This window comes from Siniperca chuatsi, linkage group LG17, assembly GCF_020085105.1.
Source record: "Siniperca chuatsi isolate FFG_IHB_CAS linkage group LG17, ASM2008510v1, whole genome shotgun sequence".
Lineage (NCBI taxonomy): Eukaryota > Metazoa > Chordata > Actinopteri > Centrarchiformes > Sinipercidae > Siniperca > Siniperca chuatsi.
In genome coordinates this window covers 819,741-844,131 of record NC_058058.1, presented here as the reverse complement: position 1 = coordinate 844,131, position 24,391 = coordinate 819,741, and the positions used below count along the sequence as shown (strand labels likewise).

The window sequence follows — 24,391 nt, the reverse complement described above, 5'->3', positions numbered from 1 at the left end:
GTGGATCACGTGACTAGAATCAGGAAGTGCGATTTCCGATTTTGAGGAAGTCAAGCTTGAGGATAGAAAGTCAATAAAAGACAACATCCATGCATCTAAAGAAGCCAACCGTGTCACCAGACTGAATGTTAATATTGGCAGATTCTCTGACGACAACTTTAAAATTCGATATTTCTACAATATCTGCTGCGGCTTCTCTCACTGTCTTCAGCTTCCACGGGATGATTTAAGGTTGTTTATGGTAGATTAACTACAGTAAATGTAAAGTACACAACACAATCCACGCACAACGAAACACGTCTCCGTAATAAGTCGTTTAGTCTCGTATTTCGCTTTCAAGACTTATTTTTATTCCAACAAGAAAAAAGTCACCAATCAGGTGAGTCCACCTGTTCTCAGGTCAGTTTGCCTTTTTTTCAGAAACTTTATAGAAACGTTTCTTCAAACAGAAGAGACGCTGCAGGTGAAATAATCTCCCTTCGTTGGCAGTTTCTTTAGCTTATTTTATTTTTTGCATGTGAAAACGAGGTCTGGATGCTCAAAGCAGAAAATAAACAGTGTTTTTGGCTCCGTTTACCCACAATGCATTGCTGTATACAGTAATTCAAACATTAGTCAGAAACATCAACATATAAATCTTTAGTTAAATAAAATGAGTGAAAATGAAAATGGAAAATAACTTGTTTTCATATTTTTGACAACGTGAACAAAGTGTTAAATATTAAAGGGCCAGTGTGGAGCGTTTAGCGGCCTCTAGTGGTGAAACTGCAGTTTGCAGCCACGTGAACACCGCTCGCCTCGCCCTCCCCTTCCAGGCGTGGAGGAGAAACTACGGTGGCCGCAAACTCGTGAACGGGCCTCTCTAGAGCCGGTGTCTGGTTTGTCCGTTCCGGGCTACTGTAGAAACATGGCGGAGCAACATGGCGGCCTCCGTGGAAGGGGACCCGCTCCCTCTGTAGATATAAAGGCTGATTCTAAGGTAACGAAAACACAGCAATTCTTATTTTCAGGCGATTAAACACTAATAAAAACATATGAATATTATATTTCTGCCGACAGCTGCTCCTAAATGTTCCACACTGTCCCTTTAAGTGACACAGTGGATTCTGGTCATGAAAGTTGTACTAAATGTGCATAAACTTTAAAATAAATAAAATTAAATACATTTGTTCAACATCTTTTCACCAACATCACTTACAGTACAATGAATCCATAATATACGTAACCCGTTACAGGGTCAGTGCCTTCTTCTACAAACTGAGTTCGACTGAATATTCATGAGGAATTGTGCAGAAACACTAAAACTGGAGAAAAGTCAAAACATTGTGACGCGACAGCAGCGACAAACAGAGAGAGAGATAAATAAATGTGCATATTTAAAGTTACAATAGCAACAACCAACACAAAATGTGACCTTTTAAACAGCAGAATATCAGTTTAGTGACATTTATCAGCTGATATTTGAACGATTGATACACTGGCAGCTCCTCATTCCAAAAAGTTGTTTAAAATATTAACTATTTGTGAATCTATAAAAATTTTACTTGAACCAGTAAATGTTAAGATTTTTGTTTGATAAATCAGTTAAACTGAGAGTAATTTATTTTATGCCAGTATGCTAATAGTACACAGTTATAGAACAAATGGTTTCAGCGCTGTTTACGTGCTATAAATATTTCTTGCGGTATTTAAGTGAGTAATATGCATTCGTGTAATGACTCGGCTAGAGCTAGATCGATAAATCGGGAGATATTAGCTTATTGCAGATATAGTGATATTGGCGTATATAAGAGAAATGAGACGGAGACGCCAGTACAGAAAGTCTAAAATGTGTCTGAGGTCATTTAGAAACAGCCTCCATCAGAGAAAACGAGATGATCTTTACGCTGTGAAATGTCCGAAACGCTCCCGATCGCTGCAGCCGCAAATCTTTAAAGTCAAACCGAAGGGATCTTTATTTGTCGCAATGTGTTCGTTCAAATTTACACTTGAAATGTCCCTTTCAGTGTTTGTTTATATATATATATAATGCTTTATGAAAATGATCCCTATGGGCCAATGCATTGCTACTGGTGCTAACTGTAAAATGCAGCGCTAAAACACAGCTATCAGCAGACATAATAAGGGCTTTAAGGTGGGTCTTGCTTTATTACCTGATCTTACCAAACAGCAAATCCGGGGGCGAAGCGGTATTCTTGAAAATAAACTGTACATATTGCACAGAGAGTGGGGGGAACAGGAGTCTACGGGGGCCCAGCAGCTTATGTTTGCAGGTTCATCTAGGTGAAACCATGCTTTTTGTTCTGTTACAGCCCCATAACTGATTAACAAGTAAAGCCTTAGAGAAAACATTTTTCTTTGTTTCTTATTGTCATTATTGCTTATTCTCTCTTCATGGTGTAGAACATTAAACTCCCTGATTTTTGACAAAACTCACTGTGGTTTTGAAACGTCTGCTGAGGGTTGAAACAGCGAGCTGGACGGACATTTTGGGAGGGACAATTTACAAGATTGTTTTAACAGAAATGTCACACAGGAAGACATTATAGCAAATAAATCAGGTAACAGATATTTAAATTCTTAATAATCAGTGTCAATATGGGAAGTCCATTTCGGTGTCTTACTTTAAAAAGAAGAAAGCCCCCCCCCGTAGGAAACATAGTGGTCTTCAGTGCCTTCATGTTTTTGTCACATTGAAAAAGTTTCCCATTGTATAAATGTTGACATCTTTGCTTGGAAAAATTTTTTTGTCTTTAAACGACAAACTGTCTTTTTTTTTTTTTTTTCATCTCCCAAAACCCCAAATATCTCTTCCAAAAAAACAAAAAAAAAAAAAAACACTTTGAAATCATCGGAGAGGCTTTTCACTTCACTTTCAGCAACAACAAAAAAAGACGTAGAAGAAAAAAACGCGCAGCACCATCAGAATAGGCGAAGGTGCGGGCCTCTTAATTAAAACAGTATTTACTCAGATTAAATGTGACACAGCCGTCACACAAAGAGACTTTGTGAAATAAAGTGGGCAGCAGAAGTGAGAGGGCGTTGGACTGTTGACAGTCTAGTGCACTGTGGAGGATTCAAGTCATTAGACCTCCTGGGAAGAACTGTATCGCTGGTTTCAAAATAATCCACATTTTCTTACGTGTTCACGTGCGTCCGACCATCCCTGGATTAAAAGATGAAAAACATTTTAAGGAATAGAATTTTAAAAACTCCCAAATTACGCAAATTCTGTCTGCTTTTTTTGTGCGTCAGCATGCTGAAAAACGCTGCTACTTTCATTGAGAAAATTCAATTAATCAATAAATATTTGTAAGAAAAAAAAAATCCCGTCAAGGTGTCTCAGACTCGTCGTCCTCCTCAGGTGACGTCGGCGAGGTGGGTGTGTCGTCCTCATCCGCTGCCGTGGTCGCCGCGGGCAACCCAGCCGCCGCCACTGTCGGTGTCGTCTTCTCGTAGGTCCTCCTGCGCTGCCGCCGCAGCGTCTGGCTCTGCAGCTCCTTCACCTCCTGCAGGACCTCCTGCGCCTCCTTCCACGATGACACGGCCTCCTCCAGGAGGCGCTCGGCCTCAGCACGCCTCTTCTCCACCTCAAGGTCCTCCTCCAACAGCAGGGATGGAGGCGAGGAGGGCGGAGGTGGGGACAGGCGGTGTTTGTCGGGGGTTTTGGGCTGCGAGGACTCAAAGGGTCCAGAAAGGCTCGGGGAGTTCTTCTGACTCGGACAGGGCGACTCCTTGCTGCTCCCCAGACGAGGGGAGTCAGTCTCACTGCTTCGTGGTGAATCACATCCTTTAACATGAGAGGAGTCGGATCCGCTGACACATGGAGGTGATTCAGGTGACTTCTGTACAGGAGAATCGTCCTCCTTGTTGGGACAAGAGGAGCTGGACGATCCCTTGAGTTTTGGTGAACGGACCGTGCCGGAGCTCTTTGTCCCGGGGGAGTCGGTGGCGGTAAGACGAGGTGAATCTTTCAGTCGAGGAGAGTCGTTTGCTTTAGCGGCAGGTGAATGGGACCCTCTGGAACGAGGCGAGTCGGCCCCTTTGGAGCGATTCCTCTTGGCTTTGGATCGAGGAGACTCTCTCCCTCTGAGACGAGGAGAGTCTTTGCCCCGAAGGCGAGGAGAGTCACTGCTCCTGCTCCTCGGAGATCCGGACGACCTGCTGAGAACGACAACAAAACTCAGTTAAACATTGATCCTATCTGCCTTCGCAGTACAAATGGTGTGAAAGTATGCAGGGTTTGAACTTCGCTCTCAACTTTCTTTTTTTGATTCTTCACACAACTACTTCTGTCACTTTTCATGTGAACAACCGAGTGCAACACCGGGAATGTCTTCGAGGAGAGACTGTCTGAAAGTGTGCTTTGTTAAACACATTTTGTACAACTCATGTCGACGCTACAAATACACAGAGCTGTTGGAAGGAGTTCGGGAAGGAGGTGAGATACAGCCAAGAGGAGGCAATGACAGCAGGCTTTCAACTTTGTCGAACAACAAGTCATATGCTCTAGTTTGATGCATACCAAGACCTTCATACTCCCTGTAGGATGAACTCCCAAAGTCATACCCTTCATCCTTGTTGTGGATGAATATCCATCATTCCTGAAAGTGTCAGTAAAACCCGACAAACTGAAAAATGTGAGATGAGTGAAATGTGTCATGAACAGAAAGACCCCCAAGTGAATATTATGTTCTTCCCTTGATTAAATTTTGGGACATTAAAAGTGTACAGCGCACATCAAGACTTTGGTAGGTCATAATGTTATTAAATATTAGTGAAAATAATAAAACCAACCTGGAGTGAGGAGAGTCTGAGCCCCTGAGGTGGTGGAGGCGGGGGAGTCGATGCCTTTCAGGTAGGGTGAGCTGCCTCCTCGTTCTCGCTCTGCTTTGGCCTTCTGCAGCTCCTGTTATTCACAATACAGGACATTAGTTAAATATAATTATATCCCCTTTATCCATTTCTGCATTATATTATTTGCTTCTGGTGACTCAACTGAGAGATTATACAGTCAGTCAATTAAAAAACCAATTAGCTAAACTCAGTGAACTCATGGATGAAGAAGTCGGACCTGCAGTCTCATCTCCTCCAGCAGCTCCTGAGCTCGCTGCATCCTCTGGGCAATGAGGCTCTGCAGCTGACCGACCGGCTGTACTGAAGCCCCGCCCCCTGCCTCCTCTTCAGTCGGATAACGACGCAGAGCAGAGCGCAACTCAGAGCGAATCATCGCTGGTCTGAAGAAGGGAAGAAAGAAAAAGTTAGATATAACAGAAAAGACTTTTGAATTTTTCTTTACAAACACTTAAACACCAGAAGTAAACCTTAAAGGATCCTAAACTCTAAATCCAAAATACTTTCCTTTCTTGCTGATCATTTTACAAATCATGCATCAGTTTTTAGATAGACTTCCTTCCTTCCAAGCAGCCATTGTTTTCAGTTAATTTGTATGAAAATCAACTTGCAGAGACTTGAAATTTGCCGGAGATACTTGAACCTCTTCACAAGTGGACTGGTGCAGAGTCAGCAGTTATGCCGGCATTGTCCCAGACTGTCGTGGTAATTTATCAGTCAATCTATGTTCCATAAGGTAGTTACCAAAAGCATGCGATAGGGGACACAAGTGGCTGAAATTAGTTTTCTTTGCAGGGTGTCTGGGCTCGGCCTTAGGAGTTCGGACGTCAAGAAGGAGATCGGAGTAGAATCACTACTCAATCACATCAAAAAGAGCCAGTTGGGGTTGTGCGAGTATCTGATCAGGATGCCACCTGGAAGCCTCCCTTGGGAGGTTTTCCGGGCACGTCCAACTTAGAGGAGAACCCAGGCAGATCCAGAACACACTGGATGGATTATATATCCCATCTGGTCTGGGAATGTCTTGGGATCACCCAGAAGAAGCAGTAAGACACAACTAGGCAAATGGACTTCTGGCCTACCTTGCTTGGCCTGCTTTCACCATGACGGATAAGACATGGAAAATGGATGGATAGATAATCCTTTATATCCTTTTCAAAACAGTCACTGCTTTCAAAAGTCTTACAATTAGAATGGCAACGTATGCTGATGGGAATTGATTAGGTACGTTTTTGATATATCACAATGCGAACGTGGTTTGCCAGGTGAGGATCTGTGTTGTGATAGTTTGTTTTACTATCAGGTGTTTGTGTACCTGGACGAGAGGACTTCATCCATGGAGGCACAGCGACTCCGGCCCTGCATGCTGAACCTCTTCCCTGGCTGTGGCGTTCGAGACTGAGCCTGAAGGACCTGAAAGTTAACACTTGGTTCAAGTCTGCTGTTTGTATCTGTGGTTCAGTGGTAAGTGGGGGGCGTCCTGTTTTAGACTAAGGAAATGTCTGCATAACAACAACTGACTTCTACCAATGTACCAATGTGTTTCTGGTCGTATTGAGTACTCTTGATTCAATTCAATTCAATTTTATTTATATAGTGCCAATTCATAACATAAGTTATATCATTGCACTTTTCCTATAGAGCAGGTCTAGACTGTACTCTTTATAATATTATTTACAGAGACCCAACAAATCCCACCATGAGCAAGCATTTGGCAACAGTGGCAAGGAAAAACTTCCTTTAAGAGGCAGAAACCTCGAGCAGAACCAGACTCAATGGTGGGCGGCCATCCGCCGCTGCCGTGTTAGGTTGATGACACATAGATAAGATTAGAGTTCTAATGCCAACATCCCACAGGAAATCTCATGTGTCTCCGCACCAAAACAAAAATGGCGATGAAATTGACAATGTTTATTCTAGTGAAAAAGTCAAAGAAATTGAGCATTATTGGTAGTATTGGGTTTCGGATGGGTGTGTACAGATTCAGGCCCAGGTTGGGTTAGGGAACTAATGGCCAGTAAGGGATGAAATGAAGCAAAAATGTAGTCTCGGGTTGGGCTGGGCTTTCAGGTTCAGGTCTCAGATTTAGGCTTGTGCAGAATTCTAGGACTACCATGTATGCTTTTAGCTATGTAGGTCAGTCTCAAAATGACAAAATGAGTAATGATTAGTGTTGCAGAAGCTATAATCCACAAAAATCAGATTGTTAGTTTCCCAAACTGCACCTGCTGGGTCTTGTGGACCTTGGAGGCCTCCAGGTGGGACTGTTTGCCCCAGGACCGCTCACTCCCCCTGGGAAGACTGCCAGTCTTCACCTTGGGCTCCTTGGAGGTCACCCGCAGTTTTGACACGTCAGTGTCGGCTCGCTGACGAACTCCGAACCCCCCAGATTCGACAACTGCCACTTGTCCACATGAACCCCCCGTCTGCAGGTCAACTTGGAAGCTGTTCTCCCAGGATTCCCGGGAGTCGCAAGCGTAGTCCGGAGAGAAACCATCCTCCTCAGCAACCAGGTCGAGGGTCAGCATACCATGGGAAGAGGTGGACGCCTGGGGTGAGTGATCATTGACAAGATGATTTTATTGAAGATGATGTTAATAACGTCATGTATCAAAAAGGTTTTGATTAAGAAAAACAGAAAGATGGAATGAGTTAAAATGGGAGAAAGATAAGAGAACCCAGTACCACTGCTATGAGGTGTCCTCTGGTTGGCAGCCGGCGGCCATGAGGGATCTTTGCCCGGTCTCTGGTGGGATGAACCAGTGCACTGTCCTCCTCAATGGTCACCTGGACAGAGACATAGAAATGGACTCTAATGCCTTCTGAAATGTCCGGGAGGGTTTTATAAAAACATCCTCGCTTTAAAAAGAATCCATCACTAGAGCCAACAACAAGGTGAAAACTGTATATCATTTCATAAACCAAAGGATAACTGTGACATAGCTAAATCAAATGTAGATTAGTAAGTAACCCTTTCATAAGGTATTTAATTATTAAGGTTTACTACAAATAAATGTCAACCAACAGGCCACCCTTACCTCATCTAAAATGCGGTTCTTGGCTTTGATGATTGCCACATTGAGGGCGTTGACCCATGATTCCTTTTCCTCAGGACTCACCGCCAGAAACACAAGGTTGGGAACCTGCAAAAAGACAATAACTTTACTATGTTTGGTATACGATGCAGTATGTTTTACCCATCCAGACAAAAACAAACTAACAGAAACAGGCCACCACAGACAACCATCTGTAAACCAAAGTTCAAGCAAACCTTCAAAATGCTGCGAAAACTAAAATCTGTATGTGTTAAGTGAGTTTCAGGTTCCCTTAATGTCATAAGTTGCTATTGTTGTAGCTGATGTAAGTAAAGTTTTTTGATGCCGCTAGCCAATGTTTTAATGTAGTCAGTGTACAAAGTTATTTGGTGTCACTAGTGTAGCTAATGTTTAGTGTAGTTAGTGGAATTACAATTACTTGGTGTAGCTAGTGTAGGCAGAGTTTAACGTAGCTAGAGTAATTAAAGTTCTTTAATGTAGCTACAGTAGCAAGTGTGTAATGCCAAGCTAGTGTACGTAAAGTATGTAAAATACTGTAAAGTACTGGTGTGGCTAGCGCAGCTACTGTTTACTGTAGCTAGTATAATTACAGTTCTATCATGTAGCTGGTGTGGCTAATGTTTAGTGTAGCTAGTGTGCTACGTTGTGTAGTTTTCCTAAGTGAAGATAATGTTCTTTAGTTTTACTGTTTTTCAATGAATTCTATATTTTAGTGTAGCTAATACATTTTTTTGTGCAGCCACTGGTCCTTATCGCTAATTTTACTCAGTGTAGCTAATGTATTTTAGAGTTGCTAACGTGGAATTAAGTTCTTTGGTGTAGTACATTTTGAAGTTTTCCCAAGTGAAGATGTTCTTTACTGTTGCTAATGTTCTGGTTCCCTAATTTTACTTAGTGTAGTTATTAGCTGTAGTTCTTTGGCAACACTAAAGCCCATTTATTTTTATGTATCTATGTACTTTAATACACTTAATATTTAGTGTAGCTAATGTTCTGCTAATGTCATTCGCTGCATGTTCTTTAGCAGAGCTAATGTTATTTAGCGTTGCTATTGTTCCGTAGTATGTTCTTCATACCTCATGTTTTTCAGTAAATCTAATGTTATTTGCCATAACTAATATTCTTTGTAGCCTGAAGTTAATCTTATGTGTAACTAACTTTAGTTTCATGGCCGATTACATGTTTGTTAGTATTGTAAAGACATTTCTTAATACTAAACTGTATGCAGTTCTTCACCATTAAATATCAGTGAAGTTAAAGTTTAACTTTCATGCTTTTATCTCAAAGATAAAACAAAGAAATTGCATTTTAATATACCTACTAGCTACTTTAACCTCTGACAGATCAGACTGACTGAAAGACAGAGGACGAGGAGACGCTGCATGGACATGAGTTATTTCAGATTCACTGTCTTAATAAAAACAGAAATCAGTAAATTACAAATCAATTGACTTAATCTATTATATACTTTAATTCCAGCCCTGTATGGCTGTAATAAACTGCAGCAGACCTAAAGACTGAGAGTGAGAGTGGGTGAGAGAGTGAAAGCGTTTGCAGGGATTATTCTGCTGTAACTCGTCCTCTGAAAGACTAATTGGATTCTGCGGATTAAACCTTTTCAGAGGAGGAAAAACAACACAGCTCGGCCAATCACTGCAGTCGAGGCTGGGCGGGTGGGTGATATAAAATCTGATCCACCAATCCTGAGACGGATGTAGGAGGAAATCCACCAACGACGTGGCAGTGCGGGTCAGGCGGGGCAGAGTAATCTCTGAGCGCAGAGGACGGACACGAGAGACGAATAAAGACAGAAACACTGAAGAATCACTTCTTCACTGAAACACCAGCAGCTGCTGGATGAAACGTGCTTCATTGTTCGTGCTCCCCTCAGGATGAACTGTAATAACTCTGCTGATCCTCTGACTTTCCATCTAGCGCCACCATCAGGTCGACATGTTAACGTGTCCGACACTTTGGTTTCTGAGCAAACACCTGCAGAGCTGCTGACGCTCCCATCAGCCTCAGCTGCACTCTGTGTTTACTGCTGACTAGCTAATGTTAGCATGCTAACACACTAAGCTAAGGTGGTGAACATTATAGCTGCTAGACGGTGTCGTCCCTCATTCGTCCAGGAGTGCTCCATCGTAGAAAAGTCGTAGTCGTCTGGACGCTGTTTTCAGAATCGAGACGTTTCGGCTCCCATCCGGAAGTCATTCTCAATTGTGAAAATGGTCTGAGAACTCAGAAATTTAAGCTACTCTGTGTCGCTTAAGCCCCGCCCTCAGGGAGGAGTCTACCTGAGTATCTGCTGTTTACCTGCCTAGTTTCACCTGAAACTGCCCTTCTTTTGTTTCCATGATGGCCCAGTAATCAGTAATCAGGCCTATTGTTATTTATAACAATTATTATTTATTATAGCTGCTAAACATCAGCATGTTAGCATTGTCGTTGTGAGCTTGTTAGCATTTAGCTGAAAGCTGCCTCTCAGAGCTGCGAGCGTGACTGCAGACTCTCTGGTTTGATGTTAAATAACTCTCCGATCCATCTGAGACACATGAAGTGGGTACAACACTTTTCATCCTGCTGCAGTGCAACAAGATAATCGTACTACAAGTTTAAAATTGATCACGTAAGAGAGCGACTTCCAGAGAACAAGTGTCCTGGAAAAGATGGTTCCTTCAGTTCCTGAAGAGCTTAAACATGAAAGCTTTGCCACTTTGTACGTGTTTGTGTGTTATAACTACAACCACTAACTCTGCTAACTTCATATAGTCACCAACTTCAGGGCCGACATGCTGCGGGCATGAGCAGTTTGTTTTTCCTTGCGTACGAGACTCACAGTGTTTCCTGGCTGTCTGCAGCGCAGCAGAGTGAAGCGGCTGTGGTTTTTCTTGCTGCGACTCTTCGCTTTCCTCAGCTCCTCTGAACGCTCGTAATCAGCCAGGTCAAACACTTCCTGTGCTTTCCGCTCATCTTTCACCTGCAAACACACGAAAAACATTTATTTACATCCCTGTCGAGGACTTCAAACCTACCAGACATTAATATAACGAGTATAACTCACACATCTTTTCAAAAACAACTTTTTTCACGCTGACAAAGAAAATCTAAATCTTTATTTGCTTTTTTATATAAAATGAAAAAATAAGGAGAGAAGCAGGAAACACAAAGTGATCAATCAAATTGTAAATGACGTGTAACGATAATGAACGAGGTGTAAGTGACAAACGCTGTGAGGGGAGTCCTGGAGGAGGTTTTAGTGGTCTTTGAGGAGCTTCCAGGAGTCCTTGAAGAGGTTCCAGTGGTCCTTAACGAGGTTGTAGGGCTTCTTGAGGAGTTTCTACCGGTCCTTGAGGAGGTTTCAGGGTCCTGGAGGAGGTTGTAGAGATCCTTGAGAAGATTCCAGAAGTCCTTAAGGAGGTTGTGGGGTTCTGAAGGAGTTACCAGTGGTTCACAATGAGGTTCCAGGGGTCTTTAACAAGGTCCCGGATGTCCTTGAGCAGATTCCAGTGCTCCATGAGGAGGTTCCAGAGGTCCTGGAGGACGCTGCAGCGGTCAGTGAGGAGGATCTAAAGGTCCTTGAGAAGAATTACCAGTGGTCTGATGTTCCAGAAGTTCTCGAGAAGCTTTCAGTGGAGGTTGGAAAGGTCCTTGAAGAGTTACAAGTGGTCCTTGAGCAGTTTCCAGAGGTCCTTGAGTGAGTTAACTGCTAACAGACCCTGCAGCCAATCAGAGAGCAGGATTCTCTGTGGCGACAAGGTGAGCAGCTGTCAGTCACTGAGTGTCGCGTCTTCCCTCGCAAACAGTCTGAGGTCACAGCTGCTGTCGGCTTTGATGTGATCAGGTTAAAGACGCACACACACGCACACACACGCACACACACACACACACACACACACACACACACACACACACACACACAGCAGTGACACAGACATAACTCTGCAACACCTGCGACACACGAAACATCACCTGTGTTTCAGAAGAAAGCAACTACACATGTCCGTTCAGTACAAGTTGTACTTTTGCTTTAGTATTTCCTCTGCTGCTGTTCATGTTACTGCATATTGTCGTTTTTAATCAAAGTATATAAAAAGCAGCGACATCGTTTCCACCTGAGTCGGGTTTCAGGTGCACGGAGAAGGAAAAAGGTTAAAACTCCAGCAACACCTGAAGTTTACAGAACAACTTTATCGTCAGACAGATAAACTGTTTTCAGAAGAAATCAACTTGTTTCAAGAATTTTCTATTTTTCTTGATTTAAATTCTTTTCTGACTGTTAAAACAAAATTTTATCAACAAATAAAATATTATATATTATTACAGGTTAAGCTACGCAGCGGTATGCTAGGTAATTAAAATGAGCTCTTTTGGTACTTTAAGTACTTTTGTACTTTTACTAAAGTAAGATTTTGAATGCAGGACTTTTACTTGTAACAGAGTATTTCGACACTGTGGTTTTAGTACTTTTACTTCTTCCAGCTCTGGTCTCACTTATGATCAACTAACAAACACACACACGTGATTTTTCATCTGCAAATCCAACTCTTCAGTCGTGTGCGTGTAAATATCTGCAGTTTATATGGATAAAAGTACAATTTGTCCTTTAATCACATGATATTCTCAGATCAGCTGCGTTCTGCACAAACAGACTCTAATATTCTGATTTGGCTCAATTAAACAACAGAGACGGACGTGAGTCAAATATGTTTTCTGTCCTTTTAGGTGTAAAAATAACAGCCGATCCCGGAAAGACTCAGTGTTTAGTACTAAAAACCGAACCTTTCGGATATCACGAGGAAGAAACTGTAGCTTGTTAAAGATGTCCAGCTAATAAATGAGTCTGTAAAACTAAATATGAGCAGTTGTGTGTTTAAGCATCAGCAGGCAGACGGGAACACGAATCGGCTGCAGTTTAAACGAAAGAGGCAGAAAAAGGAGGTCATTTCATTAAAAAAGGTTCAGTTTGAGTTAGATGAGTCGACTCGCTCGCTGCGTTTGGTTTCCGTGTTTCATTCATTAGAGACGTTTTAACTTCGTTCAGCTTTAATCCACAAAGGCAGCTGCAGTGAGAGCAGAGATACTGCTGACTGGGATGTTACTGCAGCAGTAATACTGTGAAATGTACGCACTGCTAATACTTCTGCTACTACATCAGCTGCTGCTGCTGCAGCTAAAACTACTTCCACTGCTGCTACAACACTTTAAAGCCCATTTTACTGCTGTTTAAAACTAGTAAAACTACAGCAATTCAGCCATTACTCCTGTTATTATTTTCCAGCTGTCACAGATCAAACTGTCTGCAGGGAAAAGGACTTTCAGACAAAAACATGCACTGTCCCTTTAATCTGAACCTTCAAACAACAGAAGGTCAAACACACACACACACACACAGTGATCGATGGGTTTCAGAGCTGTTTATTGGAATTGATCTGAATTTAAATCAGTGTGTGTGTGTGTGTGTGTGTGTGTGTGTGTGTAGTCACGTGTAGAAGCTGGTGGCGTTGAACATTTGTCGATATCAGTGCCAACGTGATCGATATGACTGGTCTGGTGGCAGAAACGCACTGACATCATTAAACCTGTTTTATAACAAAACAAGCTTCTAACGTCAAAGTCTGTTCAGTCTGAACACAAACAGCTGAAGAAGAAAACTAAAACCTTCTGACACGTTTCACGAAATCCCAGAGGAACCTGTGGACGCGGACTCGTTTCCATCACTTAAAGGGACATCACATTGACTTCCATTCATTCTCTTATCCTAACCTTAACTATAACTGCTGCATGCCTAACCCCAACCTTAACCTTAAACCAAGTCTTAAACCTGAGCTTTGATGATTTACACTGTGGGGACTTGCATTTTGTCCCCATAAGGTAGGCGAGCCAACACAACGTGACTGTGTAAACAGATTTATGTCCCCACAACATTAGTAATTCACATTTACACACACACACAAGCCTGCAGCCACTTTCACTGTGTCAATATTTCTCTTCTGTGATCCACTGAAAACACCGACAGACATGAATCCATACACACATTTATAAACTGGATTTAAAGTCACAGCAGCTTTTATTACAGTCAAACTTCATTTCAGTAAATCTGTGGAGCGCTTTCATGTAGAGTTAAACTTTGACGAGACTATCAGTCGTTTCACTAAATGCCCCCAAAACAACATCCCGTTACGTTCAAGTGGCGGCGCCCTCCGGTGGCCGCAGTGATAATGTCAGGATGGTCGGGTGGATGGATGAGTCGTCAAAACATCACCAAGAGAGCGCTGTTCACTTCCCGTTTCCTACCAGTCAATGTTGGCTTCTTTTAACCACGACCACCATCGTTCGCCAACCTTAACCACGTGGTTAATGTAACCATGACGACGGAGCTCCTCTAACCTTAACGAAGTAGTTATTTTAATCCAAACCATGAATCAAAGGCAGGCTGCAGGAATTCAAGGGTTTGTCCTACTGATCGGGAAGAACAATAGATCAGTATCATCAGCATATAACTGTAGGATGCGTTTGATCAGCTGTCCCAAAGATTAGTCTTGAGTAGCTTACGTCCGTCATCATAGTTAAAACTGGACACGTTACCCTCGTGCTAACTACTTTACTCCGGCTCCCTGTTAGATTTTGATTTTAAAATTCTGCTGATTACTTCAGAAGCACCAAATGACCCTGCTTCAACTTATATCACTGATTTACTGAAGCCGCATGTGCCTGTGCGTCCCCTTAAGCTTGGGACAAAGCTGAAGACTGACTGAAAGTTACAAAGACTGGACAAACCACACATAAAGATAAGATAAAAGCAGCCGAACCAGCAGTCAGCAGCTCCTGTCTGCAGTGGACCCGTGGACGGACAGACAGCCGTCTCTGGATCACTGTGAGACTGAAGGAAACTTAGAAACAGCAGGATTCTCAGGCAGGTTCTGCAGCCGCTTTCTTCTCTGGCGTCTGAGCGGATTCATGGAGGTTTATTCTGGACGGACGTAAGAGATAATGATCTCCTCTGGAAGTGTGAGTCACGCTGAATGATTCAATCTGTGTTTCATGTCTGAGAGTTCAGACCTGACGGAGTTACGACTCTGAGAACGAGGATCTTTGACTCGGATCCACCTCCTGCAGTATCTTTGCCTCCCCTTCTGTTCTGCGGCGCCCCCCCCCGGGGAGGCTTTAGTCCTTATCTTTAATCTTTGTCCTGCTGACTGTCTGTTACAGACCACATCCTGTCGTTTCACCAGGGTTAAAATGTCGTCCTGAACGAGGAGTTAAATCACGGACGAGCTCAGTTTAAATCCCCACCTCCCCCTGTGATGTTCATCGTGTCTGAATGGGGCTTATGACTCAAACATGTAATCAGAGAAACTTTCCTCTAATAGCATGTAACGCATCTTGTTCTTCTCCGTGTGTCTGATTTACAGGTGAACTCTGGGAACTGCGGCACGGAGACATCAGATGAAGTGACTGCAGGGGACGGACGTTTGAATAATCGTGAATCATCAAACAGCTGCAAAAGTAATAATGAACTGTTTTTAATGTTGCTGCATGAAGAGATGATGTGAAGGAGAACAGATTTAAAGTCCATGAACACACACACACACACACACACACACACACACACACACACACACAGTGAAGCCTCCCTCAGGCTGCTGCTGCATTAAAGTGTTCTGGGTCAACGTTCTGCTGAAATACAGAAACAAGACGACCGATGATGGAAGAAAATCATAATTACAGGAAACTCACACACACACACACACACACACACACACACACACACACACTCTCGTGGGTTAACATGAGTCATTACTCTGCTGCTCAGTTCAGTCGACGTCCAGAGAAAGACGGAAAAAGAGAAACAACGTCAGAAATAAAAGAAGAAGAAATCAACGTGTTGGAGATTTTTCTGCTGAAAGTGAAAACAAACGAAACTACTTTACATGAAATATACAGAGACTAATACACGTGTAGTTGAAAATCCTCTTTTTAGCTCCTTCGAGACTCTTTATGTAAATGTGATGGCAGTTTAACATGTCGGAATAACTGCGAGAGTCACTTTTGTATAAACGTCCTGACATCAGCGTGACGACGTCGGTCCTGAAACGTTTCTATAACACTTCAACACGACTCACGTCTGAACTGAATGATGTCGGATTAACATAAAGAGGGAGAAATTAAATGTGATATAACAATAAATACACTGTCACTGTAATATACTTCTCATGTAAGTATCATGTCATATTCTCAAGGAAAAGAAAATAAGATTAATAAACTATGAAACACACTGAATGAGCAGATTTTATGTTTATCAGTCTGCAAATAACGCAGCAGCTCGTTATAAACCTTCAGCGAGCCTGAACAGGAAGTCCTTCAGTTCTCAGTAACTCGTTTCTAACTAGTGATTCACTAACTAACAAACGTCTCGGCGAGTAAAGACTTTAGTAAATCTGTTGCTAGGAAACATCTGTAGCGCCGTCCATTCAGGAGCGATCAGCTATGTAAACAGGAAGTCACTGTAGCATCAGGAGCTAGCATAACTTCCAAACATCGCAGCTTCAGAGGCTGAAAGGTGAATCTGTGTAAATGTTTTAGTTTTATTTCTGTCTGCAGACACGCAGAAATCTGTGTTTCAGAGTTAGCAGCATTCATACAGTTTATAATGAGAGGGAAACCTGTGACTATGCTAAGCTAACTGACGTTATCTGCTCACGTTGTGTTATTTCAGTGAAATGTAATTTAAAAATCTTCCAGGCCGACGCCGTTATTAAACAGCGTTTATCAGGTTTCAGGTGAGAGACGTTGGCCGAGCTCCAGATCACCTCTTTCGCTCTGAACGGCTCAGGTGTTAGCATGCTAACGCTAGCTAACAACAGCTCCACCTGGCAGTTAGTGGCTGTAAACATTTAGCAACAACTAAACTGTACGTGAGAACTGGTCTGTGAGCTGCAGCCTGTTTTACTTTAGTGATGAAGAAACTGAAGTTTTGACTCTGACGTCAGAACGAGGCTCAGCGTGAACCGACGAACAGCTGCTGACATCGACTGCTGGACAACAGAGGGTTAAAAAAATCTCGTGCAACCACAGTAAAGATCAGACCGCCGTATATTTTCAACTTTCATTCATACAAACAACATGGATGAATAAATGAATATCCAGCAAATCTCTTTACATACACCATGTGATCAAAGATTTAAAAGCATGTTCCTAAAATGCCCCAAGTGATATGTATGTATATTATTATATGTATGTTTCTATCATTAAACTGTCCAGCTCACGTCTGTTTCCCGGCAGTGTGGACGCTTCCTGTTGTGCACCAGGTTGTGTTTTATCGTGTCTGAATGAAGGAACATCGATATTTATACGACGCCGCCACATGACCAGACAGACGAAGCAGAAACAGTTCTGCGTGTCTGCAGAACAGAAATAAGTGAGTCAGTGTTTGTTTGAGAGTCTGACTCAGCACAATATTCAGAGTGTGTACAGTTGCATAACAGACTGTTATATAAAGTGGAGCTGCAGAGTCAGTGTGAACACTTAGCACTTCAGGACTCCACCACACCTGCTGCACACCTGTCCTCTGTGCTGAGTTCAGGGGCCCTCCAACAATCTGAAATCTGAGAGTCTGGAATCAGTAACGTGTCCGTCACAGCGGCCTCTACTACGTAATGACACCAACAAAGAAGAGTGTTCTCCTACTGGAGAACATTTGATTTTATTTATCCCTGCATTTAAAATATAAGGTGGTTGTACGGGGATTTTGAGTCGTGCGAGCGACATGGATCAAAGGACGGCTAAGTCGGTCCACTTTAGACATTCATGTTCCCCTCAGGATGAATTGCAGTGTTAGCATGCTAACACGCTAAACTAAGATGGCGAACATGGTAAACACTGTTAGGATGTAGCTCAAAGCAGCGCTGCGTCTGCATACAAACTCCCAGAGCTGGAGAAGGTTTGTTCAGACAGGAAGTGAAGGGAATTTTCTCGCAAACAGTTTGTGTTTATTCACCCCAAACAGTCAAAGTGCCAACTGTACAGATGTTAGCTAGCTAAGCTAACGGACTGTTGGTGTTTGTGTTCAGACTGACAGATCTCTGAATTCTGCAGAAACTGTTTCTGTTAGTCCCCTCCAGCCTTGTTTCCTTTTATAAGGACATTATTTTAGAAACTGATGTGACATGAGAAGAAACTCCTCGACAACTTGAAATGATTCACTGTGTTTCCTGGATAATGCAACGAGTTTCTGACCACCGTGCTGCCGGCAGGAAGGAGGTCCAGGCGCTGTTTGGCGATCAGACCGACACTTTGATGCATACTGACGTTTTTACATGTCCGGTTCCCAGCTACAGTGAGGTACCTGTCTGTCAGGTCGATAATAATATAACTATCATCTACTAAACTACCTTTAAATAATCTATATTTCTGTCTTTTATGGTTTTGCATGTTATTTAACTTTATTTATTTTACGGTCAAATATCTTTATAATAACAGAAAGTGGAGGACATACAGAGCTATGATGTTGCATAAAAAAACATTTTCTAGACACTAAAAGTTTGTGTGTAAATACTTAAACATCTTCTAAACTGAACAGCAGACGGACTCTGGTCCAGATCCGGAACAGAATACATTTCAATGCAACCAGACCTGGAGCACGTACGAGTGACACGTCCGTCCCACGTCACCTGTCACCTTTCAGCTCGCGGTTGGAGCTCAGGTCGAAAGGCGAACGGTTTAAAACAAGCCGATGCAAACAAGAAGATCGACAGTGAAAATCGTTTATCTAATGAACGAAAACGCTTCAGTTTTACCGGAGAAGACGGATGTGCTGTGAAACTGTGACTGCTGTGGTAAAGCGCCACTACGACACCCAACATGGCCGCAGCAGAGTAATACAGAGCTCATAAAACGCAACAAAAGAAACTAAATCACAGGAAAAGTGGTTTCTCCCAGTTTTGAACGTGTTCAGTTACAAATGAAACGCATGAAGACGCTTTCTGACCGAGTGGCCTCTGAAACACCCGCCTTCCTTCTCTTCAGGAAATGATCAGATTCAGCGTTTCATTCGTCTGCTGAGATCAGACAACAACACGCAGCTCGACCAATCAGAGAGAGAGTGTGTGTGTGTGTGTGTGTAGCTTCAGGCTCAGTTGTGTCAGATGATTTGATTCATCGACACGTGTTGACTGCTCAGCCGGCAGCCTCCCTGTGTGTGTGTGTGTGCGTGAGGTCTCGCTCCCTTTAACTCTAAATCTCTCTCGGGACATTTGGTTTTACAAAGACACGAACGTGACATCACAGGTCACATGATCAGTCTGACTCGGCGTTGTTCAGAAGTGACTCAGCATCTTCAGAGCTGAAAATAAAAACAGGAGCTTTCAGTTCGTCCTCTCATCCAAGACAAATCTGAAGTACAGACTCGGCTCGTCCGTCTGATGTGAAACGGTTTTCTCAAAGCTGCGCTGATGTTTCTGTCCAACGTTAACGTATCGTCACCTTTTATGTTGACATGTTGAACATGTGATCAAACAGCTGCTTATTTCCACCTGCAGCAGCTACAGAGCGACGTGACGCTTCATCAGGAGGCGAGTTTGTGTCACCTGATGGACGTCAGCTCTGTGTTTGGCCTCTCAATTATAACAATAATTCTGCGTAGGTTCGTCACTACCAGAGACAACGAACAACGGACGAATCTCTTTCTTCATCCGCTTTCACTGAGTGTAAAACTGATCTGAACGCAGCTCCTCAACGTGGCTGTACTGACGCTGATCACAGCGGAGGAGACAGGAAGTTGTCTTCTGACAGCGTCCAGCTGTAAATGAGCATCAGTTTCTAAAAAGCTCTGTTTTTCCTCTGAAACATGAAGAGTTTTCACTCTCAAGTACCCCCCAAAACCAACAAAACAACCAACAAGATGCAATAATTACAAATAAAAAGGCGAGGCAGCACCAGATCTGACCAGCAAGTCTAGTCCCACAGAGAGGACGCCATTAAAACAAACACCCTGAAATAAAATCCACCTTCAGTTCAACATCTCCTTTAAAACTGGATCAAAAATAAACCCAGACGTCAGAGTTCATGTCTCCAGTGGTTAGAACTGGAAAACTAAGATAACAAAATACATTTCTCAGTAATAAGTCAAGTTTGTGTTCTACGTGTTATCTAAAGAAAGATCAGGCATGAAAGTTTAAAGGTTTTACACTTCGAATTCAAATTAATCTGTAGAGTCAAAAACAACTGATATTCTGCAACTAATCAATTTCCAGACTGTCCTCACCAGAAAAACCGTCCGGTCGTCTGCGCGAGCAGCTTGTTACGACGCATGTTTGTTCGTGTAGGATGCGACCTCTAGTGGTCACGACGGGAGCAAACCAGGAAGTCAGGTGACGTCGTATAAAGAGTGAGAGAGTCCGCATATGGAGGTGGCGGGGCGGATGGATGCCAACAAACACAGGACTTTCACCCACGAGACCCGGGGGGAGTTCGTGTCCCGTGTGAAACCAAAAGTCAACGTTGGCTTATTTAAAGTTTGAAGTCACATAAAGTTACGTGCGTGACTCAACTGACGTTAGTTACGTGACTCACGTTACGTATGCTCGCAGCCTGTCCTCACCTATAAGTACCTAACGTACTTATTTTAACCCAAACCATGAGCTCTTCCTAAGGTCCCGCGGGTCGTGTTAGAGGGTGGGAACAAAGACTTGTTGAATCAGTGAATCGTTTGGTCTCTACAGCATCAGAAAACAATGAAAACGCGTCAGTTTGTCGAAGGGATTCAGTTCGCTGTCGCGTTCAGACAAATGCGGGAAATTCTCACATTTGAGAACCCGGAACCATCAAATATTTGACATTTTGTTTGAAAAACTTTAAAAGACGAACTGATGATCGGAACAGCTGCAGATTAAGATCCTGTCGACCGACTAATCGATTCACAAATCTACCCACAATGCTCTCTGTCCTGTCCAGCATGCTGACATCACCAGCCGGCCCGGAGACCGAGGAGCTTTCAGTCGCCTTCAGTTTGGTTCTTTTCTCCTTCGAGGTTTTCTGACTTTTCTTGTTTAGTCTTCAGGACCAAAACAGAGAAACATAAATGGTCCTCACCTCCTTGTCAGAGATGTAGAGCTGGTCTCCTCTCAGGACCACATACCGGTTCCTCCACAGCTCTCTGAAGATCCCGCGGCCGCAGAACTTCCTGATCCAGCCCACTTTCTCCGGCTGCTGGACGGCCTGTTGACCCGAGTCCTGAACGCCCTGAAACATCAAAATACAACAACATGGTCAGAGAGAAACTATAGAAACCAGTAGAGTCTGGACCGAGTGCTGAACACCAGTAGAAACCAGTAGAGTTTGATGGAAACACCGGAACAACCAGTAGAACCGTCGGAAATTCTGATTTTCTTTTAAGATTAGGATCTGTGGCCAGAATTTCAAACAGAGGCCACAAGGACAACATGCAGACCTCCAGACCAGCAGACCAGCAGACTAGCAGACCACTAGACCAGCAGACCAGCAGACCACCAGACTACCAGACTAGCAGACCACCAGACTACCAGACTAGCAGACTACCAGACCACCAGACTAGCAGACCACCAGACTACCAGACCAGCAGACCAGTAGACTACCAGACCAGTAGACTACCAGACCAGCAGACTAGCAGACCACCAGACCAGTAGACTACCAGACCAGCAGACTAGCAGACCACCATACCACTAGACCAGCAGACTACCAGACCAGCAGACCAGTAGACTACCAGACCAGCAGACTAGCAGACCAGCAGACCAGTAGACTACCAGACTAGCAGACCACCAGACCAGCAGACTACCAGACCACTAGACCAGTAGACTACCAGACCAGCAGACTACCAGACCAGCAGACCAGTAGACTACCAGACCAGCAGACTAGCAGACCACCAGACCAGCAGACTAGCAGACCACCAGACCAGCAGACTACCAGACCAGCAGACTAGCAGACCACCAGGACGTCTCCAGAAATGATTTTTAAAATAAATAAACAGAATTTCAAACTTCAGACGTCCATCGGGAGAATCGCTTCATTACTGGAGTCAGCGTTGTTGTGTTGATGAGACGATCGTTTGAAAAGGAGAAGAAGAAGAAGAAGAAGACAGGAAGAGAAAAGGGAACAGAGGAAGTCACAGACGAGATGCTACAAACCAGATAAACACGAAGAAGAAGAAGAAGTTAACGAGGAGGAGAGAGAATGAAGAGATGAAGACGTGGGAGGAAACAACAGATGAAGAGGAGGAGGAGGAGGAGGAGGATGTTACCGAGGCCGGATGAAACCTTCTGTCTCACAGAGAACAGAGGAGGAAGACCATGAAACAGGACAGAGAGGTGAAGAAGAAGAATGAAGAGTAAACCAGTGCGTGAGGGACGAGTGTGAATCTTCTGTCTGACTGACCTACTTTCATTACATAACAGCAGGACGCTGAGAGAAAACACACCAACGAAGAAGAAAACAGCTGGCAGCTCATTAACGATGAACCGGAACTGACCTGAGACCTGAGACCAGTTCAGACACAGAACTCCTCTGATGTGAACACCTGAGCTGGTGTTGAGCAGAGCACAAGTACCTCAAATGTGAACTGAAGTTCAGCACTTGAGTAAATGTTGTCATGGTGGTCTGCTGGTCTAGTGGTCTGCTGGTCTGTTGGTCTAGTGGTCTGCTGGTCTGCAGGTCTAGTGGTCTGCTGGTCTGCTAGTCTGCTGGTCTGTTGGCCTAGTGGTCTGCTGGTCTGGTGGTCTGCTGGTCTGGTAGTCTGCTGGTCTGTTGGCCTAGTGGTCTGGTGGTCTGCTGGTCTAGTGGTCTGCTGGTCTAGTGGTCCGCTGGTCTAGTGGTCCGCTGGTCTGCTGGTCTAGTGGTCTGCTGGTCTGCTAGTCTGGTGGTCTGCTGGTCTAGTAGTCTGCTGGTCTGTTGGTCTAGTGGTCTGCTGGTCTGTTGGTCTACTGGTCTGCTGGTCTGGTGGTCTGCTGGTCTTGTGGTCTAGTGGTCCGCTGGTCTAGTGGTCTGCTGGTCTAGTGGTCTGCTGGTCTAGTGGTCTGCTGGTCTGGTCAACTCAACATGCGCTCAAAAAGTCACAAGAGCGGGTGTTTAGTCCTGAGAAGACGGACTGAGCCTGAGTCCTCTTCCAGTAACAGAAAACCCTTCAACCGGGTCAGACCCGAAGCCGGTGGCGTTCACACTGCGCCACGTGGTCTGCAGCGGGTCCTGGTTCTGTTTAACGGGGATCAGCATATTAAAGATCCTCCTCTGGGGTTTTTAAAGTCCTTCAGTTCACCTAAAACTAAAAAAAGCAACTTTTGACGTGTTTTCGCTTCATTTTATATAAATCAAACTGCCGGATTTAACCGGAACGAGCCGAACAAAGTGGATCAAAGTCAGAAGAAACAGGAACAAAATGTATAAATATAAATATAACAGATGTTAGAAGAGACTAAAACACGCAGAAAGCACTTGTTATTAATCTGGTTTAAGATCTCAGCTCAGTTTGTTCTCCGTTTCTCTGCTGAAACACAGAAACCGGAATATTTATGATCGGAATAAAATCACATCGCGCTGATTTCTGCAGATTCACGCGCGCGGGCGCCAAATCACGGAGGATCAAATGATTTCTGCCGCTTTCGCTCCGCTGAAAAGACTCGCATGAATAATGACGACGTGAATATTAATATCATTTCACTAGTTTGCTTTATGTCGTAGAGGTCTTTGTGTGCTGCCGTGGCTGGCTGACGTCAGCAGGTGAGAGGATCACGTTATCAATGGCTCCTGGATCGATGACTAACAGCGGCAGCACGAGAGCAGGTTAAGAACCGACGGCGCGCTGACAGAACCCCGCTCCTACCCGTCGGCTCTCGGTGCTTTTCTTCATCGTCCGTCCTGTCCGCCGCTCCGGGGCTCACGGGACAATCACACCGACCGGGGAGGAGAGGCGGCCCGGCCCGAGGTAGCTCGGTGCCCGGTAGATCCTGGTGTCGGTGTCGGTGTGTCCGTTGGTCCGCCCGGTTCTTCTTCAGCTGCGCGTCTGTTGTCTGAACCGAGGCAGCATCCTCCCCGTGTGTGTGTGTGTGTGTGTGTGTGTGGGCAGATGCGCTCTCTCAACATGCACGTGCGCGCGCCCGGGCACGCGGACGCTCACAGTAGCCCGTATTCCGGTAAAAGGAGCCAGACAGCGCCATCTGGCGACACACACACTCACACACACACACAGACACACACACACACTGACACACACACACACTGACACACACTGACACTCACACACACTGACACACTCACACACTGACACTCACACACACTGACACACACACTGACACACACACACTGAGACACACACACTGACACACACTCACACTGACACACACTGACACTCACACACACTGACACACTCACACACTGACACTCACACTCACTCACACTCACACTGACACACACACACACACACTGACACACACACACACACACACTCACACACA

The 24,391-nt window shown here is 44.1% G+C and overlaps 1 protein-coding gene across 1 annotated transcript; it reads right to left on the bottom strand.

The window, feature by feature from the left end:
- Nucleotides 1–327: 327 nt before the first annotated feature.
- On the bottom strand, nt 328–24,040 carry LOC122864533 (pleckstrin homology domain-containing family O member 1-A-like). Its single transcript, XM_044172072.1, is given in 11 exon segments — nt 328–4,164; nt 4,798–4,843; nt 4,846–4,909; nt 5,075–5,237; nt 6,170–6,267; nt 7,080–7,403; nt 7,540–7,641; nt 7,893–7,997; nt 10,750–10,890; nt 21,003–21,152; nt 23,761–24,040. Coding segments are annotated over 11 exon segments (2,052 nt in total). The 5' UTR covers nt 23,788–24,040; the 3' UTR covers nt 328–3,332.
- Nucleotides 24,041–24,391: the final 351 nt, after the last annotated feature.